Source organism: Curcuma longa, chromosome 13 (genome assembly GCF_044706935.1).
Source record: "Curcuma longa cultivar G26 ecotype Majalengka, Jawa Barat chromosome 13, ITB_CL_G26_1.1, whole genome shotgun sequence".
Lineage (NCBI taxonomy): Eukaryota > Viridiplantae > Streptophyta > Magnoliopsida > Zingiberales > Zingiberaceae > Curcuma > Curcuma longa.
The window spans coordinates 3803383-3807520 of NC_133873.1; the positions used below are offsets into that span (position 1 = coordinate 3803383).

The window sequence follows — 4138 nt, forward strand, 5'->3', positions numbered from 1 at the left end:
GATGAATACAGATTTAGAGCAATTGCTCATTGAATAATTTTCTCAACTAGTTCTTGATTTCTCCAACCTCTGGTTATATACAAAGATTGGATTGTAGATCATTTTGGCTACTCAGTTTTCTTTTGTAAATGCATCTAGTGCAATGTGTTTCATGTCCTCAAATTTTGTTGACATCAAGCTCGGCCCCAGTTTACACGGTGCTGTGGACCTGATCTCAGCCACAAGCTCGACTAGCAGCACCATAATCTCTTCATCCATGAATAATAGAGAGATTTCAAATTCTCAATCTTACAGGGATCACGTTCTATATATTCTAATGAATCTAATTTCGTTATCAATCCATCATTAATAATAGAACAGATTAACAGATTTTACAACTCACATTTAATAATAGAAATCCACTATTAATCTTACTTAGATTATTTAATGGGTTTGTTCTGTAATGACATAAATTCGGGTGTTACAAATAACAGGTAAATCCATCAAATAACGAGATAAAATCCAACATAACCATGCTAATTGGTCTATGATTCTTTGCAAGTCGAGAAACGATGGAGCCTGAGTGTTCCTATTCAGTATATCTCTCACTACCGAACTGTCTATTTCAGCCCACAGCTTCCTAACTCCTTCCTCCCATGCCACACTTCCAGTCCTAATCCTAATTCATGGAGCTCAGCATCTACAATAAACGTTGGGCCCACCATCCCCATGGTCCTTCCCACAACATACCAAACCTCTCAAATGAATTTACGATGTTAATTTCCTGCGAACAAAAACAAGAATATGGTGGTCTTTCATGGTGTATGTGCAGTGTAGAAAGAAAAATGAAAAGTTAACCATTTTTATATTGTTAAATACAACATTAAAATTAATTTTATTTATCTATAGCTTCATCTTCAGAGCATGCAACTCGGGCACACACTGCCCTCTGCAACTCAACGCTATTGAGCTTCCAGTAAAGCCAAACAGTTTCGTCAGATTCCTTGGACACCAGAGCCAACAAAACTCCAAAGAAAGATCTCTTTCTTGGTCGTCACATGTTCTGTTTCTTTGAACCCTTTTAACGCTTGCGTCTTCACGCTGATTGAAGCTTGCATTTGTACCTGTCTCTTTCGTTTGACTCTTAAAAAGTTTGAAGATTCTCTTGGCTACGGTCTGCTTTGACTCGCCTTCGAGAATCTATCTCGAGCTGCACTTGTATTTGCATTCGGCGTGTAGTTTTACAAGTCTATATGTTCTTGGAACTGCCTACCGTGGGTGATAGGACAGATCTCCCCAGATTTTGTTAGTGTTCGGTCACAAGTAGCCGACCTCGATGTTGATGTTTAATTCGAAACAATTGGTGATTAGGACGAGACCACAGGTAGGTTTGTTTTCAACTTTGTACTCAAAGAAACTCCAAATATTGCTGTAAAACAATGCTTTAAAAGACAAAATTTAGCTAAGATGGATCCAGATATTGAACTAAAATGATTCTAATTTGTCTCTCCATGATGATTTCATCATTTCTAAGCCATTCATTTAAACAAGCTACTTGTCCCCGGAGCAATGATGCCGCAGTAAGATATTCAGGTTGTCATCCAGACATACATTTACAGTTCGATCCCTAGTTACGGCGTATTTATAGAAATTTTTCTCCAAATGGAGAGCACAATCAAAAGATGTTGAGCGTCTGGGTTGGCTGCTGCGTACACTTGCGTTCCGTTACGTGTACTTCCCAATTTAGCCTGGTGGTCAGTGAAAAATTTCTGTAAGATAATATCGATCATTCCAGAGATAATCAATGGGACTAATTGAGATTTGACATTGAAAAAGCCCATTTGGCCCAAATACTTGGGAAAACGCGCTGACGACAAAACTGCCAACGCTAGAGGCCAAGAACCGCCACGTTTTTAACGGTGGAATGACAAAAATGGACAGCCATCCGCTATGACGCACTTCCACGTGTCCCAGGCCGTTAGAAGACAAGGCAGCTGCTCAATTTATTTCAACCTCACTTTTTTTTTTTTTTTGCATTAGTTCATAAATAAAAATAAAATAAAATTCCCGGGAATCCGTTTCCTCGCTGTTAGGAGGCGGACGGAGACATTTTCTGGCGACCAAAAAAATAATAACATCGAAATCGAAGGACGGAAATTGAAAAGGAAGCGAATAATTAGATGACGGCGAGGGGTTCGATCACGAACAAGTCGCCGATGTCGGCGAAGAGATCGGCCGCCGCCGTCGCAGAACGCCAAGGGAAGTCGTCTAGCCCTGGTCCAAGAATGGCATCGGTAAGGTCCTCCGCCAAGAAGCTGGTCGGAGCCACCGCCTCCTCGTGGAGGAAGCCGAGTGGCTCCGGCGCGTCGAATCGGAGCAAGTCGTCGAAGAGGGCGTCCTCCTCTTTGAAGGGGAGGAAGCCGCCTAGTTCCAACGGGGGCGGGTTGGCCATGAATCCCGTCGTATGAGGTTTGGGCTTTTCCTCTGGCTTGGAGGAAGAGGAGGAGAAGCCGCGGAGGACGGAGGTCGGGGAGGCGATGTTGCGCGACTCCTCCCCTGAGTCGTACCCGCCGGAGGTGGAGGTGAGGTTGTTCTCCGAGAGGTTCGCCCTGGGCAAGGCGGTGGGGAAGTTGGTGGCGGCGTCCGGACCTCGTAGTTTGATGGCGGCCGAGTCGTACATCTTGGCCGCCTCCTCGGCGGTGTTGAAGGTGCCTAGCCACAGGCGCACCCGCTTCCGTGGGTCCCTGATCTCCGCTGCGTACTTGCCCCACGGCCGGCGCCGGACGCCGCGGAACCTCCGCTCGCCGCCGCCCCCCGCTGCAGCTGGAACAGGCATCCTCTTCTCGACGGCGCCTCCGCCTCCCTTGGTGGCCTTGCTCTTCCTAGCCTCCGCCACGTCGGCTCTGTCCTCCAACAATACTTCCTGAACGAAACGCCGTAGGCGGAAGCACCCGCCCTCGTCGCCGGAAGAGTCAGTCGCGTCATCGTCGTCACAAAAGATGCGCACCACGCGCTGCCGCAGCCGCGGTAAGTCTCCTGATGGACGGCGCTTCGGCCGCGACGGCAGGCTCTTGGATGCGTCACCGATGCGCTCCGCCTTCTTCATCGACGCCATAAAGGTAGCTTGATCTGCTTACACCTCGCACGAACTCCACTCTAATCTATCCTCACATCCTCATCTGCATCCGCCGCTGCACCCATCGTCAAAAAGGAAAATCACGTCTTTCCCTTTCAGAAGCTCCAAGATAAGCACAACACACACACACAAAGAAAAAACAAACAAAAAAAACTGCAATTTTTACAGAGGAAGAACATTTCCACCAAATCTGTGACTTTTCATAACACAACCAAATCTCCACTCTTCATTTCATACAAGCGGTCGATAACAGTTCAGACCTGATTTTGAAGCCGAAGCGCCTGCAGCCGAGCGCAGAAGTAGATAAGATGCGATGGTCAGAACAGAGTGCACCCAGAGACATAAATAGGGAGAGGTGCTTCAGTTTCGAAGCACGAAGTGATCCCAAGCAGAACAGAGTGCACCCAGCGAGATAAAGTGGGAGATGTTTCAGTTCCAAAGCATGAAGCGGAGATTGGATGAAGGAGAGCTTTATAGGCTCGACATCTTCCCCATTTACCTCTGTTTTTTTTCCCCCCCTTTTATTATTATCCAATATTTTACCCTAAAAATAAATTGAGAGGCTAACGCCACAACGAAGCAGCTGGACCCACCGTTCTAGCCAATCACGTTTTGCTGCGACTCGGTTGCGGTTCCCCGCAGTAGTTTTGTCTTGTCTACCTGCTGATTTAATACATTTTATTAGCATGCCTAAATAGGCAGTAATTGCCCGTAAAATTTTTCCTTAACGACAAAAAGAAAAGAAAAGAAAATGTTTTCTTTTGGATATAATTCGACTTATTTAATCGAAAATAAATAAGTTACCATAGGTTAGCTTGAGGGGATTAAGATTGTCCAAAAAAGGCAAAAAAAAATCTAGTCGGCCAATGGCAGGAGGTGCATGGTCCTGCTTGAATGTTAGCGTGACTACAAATATACACCTAGATCATTCTAGAAATTAATGTTAGTATTTTTATTTTGAATATATTGATAAAATAAAGTTAATTTAAGTCTTACTATTTAAAATATCTGTATTTTTTTTAA

At 44.9% G+C, this 4138-nt stretch overlaps 1 protein-coding gene across 1 annotated transcript; it reads right to left on the reverse strand.

Moving 5' to 3' along the window:
* Nucleotides 1-1974: 1974 nt before the first annotated feature.
* LOC141844355 (ethylene-responsive transcription factor CRF2-like) lies at nt 1975-3542 on the reverse strand. The gene is made up of 2 exons (XM_074732399.1): nt 3376-3542; nt 1975-3170 (listed from the first exon to the last, which is right to left on the reverse strand). The coding sequence occupies exon 2, from the start codon at nt 3092-3094 to the stop codon at nt 2156-2158; it is 939 nt and encodes a 312-aa protein (XP_074588500.1). The 5' UTR covers nt 3095-3170; nt 3376-3542; the 3' UTR covers nt 1975-2155.
* Nucleotides 3543-4138: the final 596 nt, after the last annotated feature.

Excerpts from the sequence above, each read along its gene's own strand:
- LOC141844355 (XM_074732399.1), bottom strand. The coding sequence starts at position 3,094 with ATGGCGTCGATGAAGAAGGCGGAGCGCATCGGTGACGCATCCAAGAGC.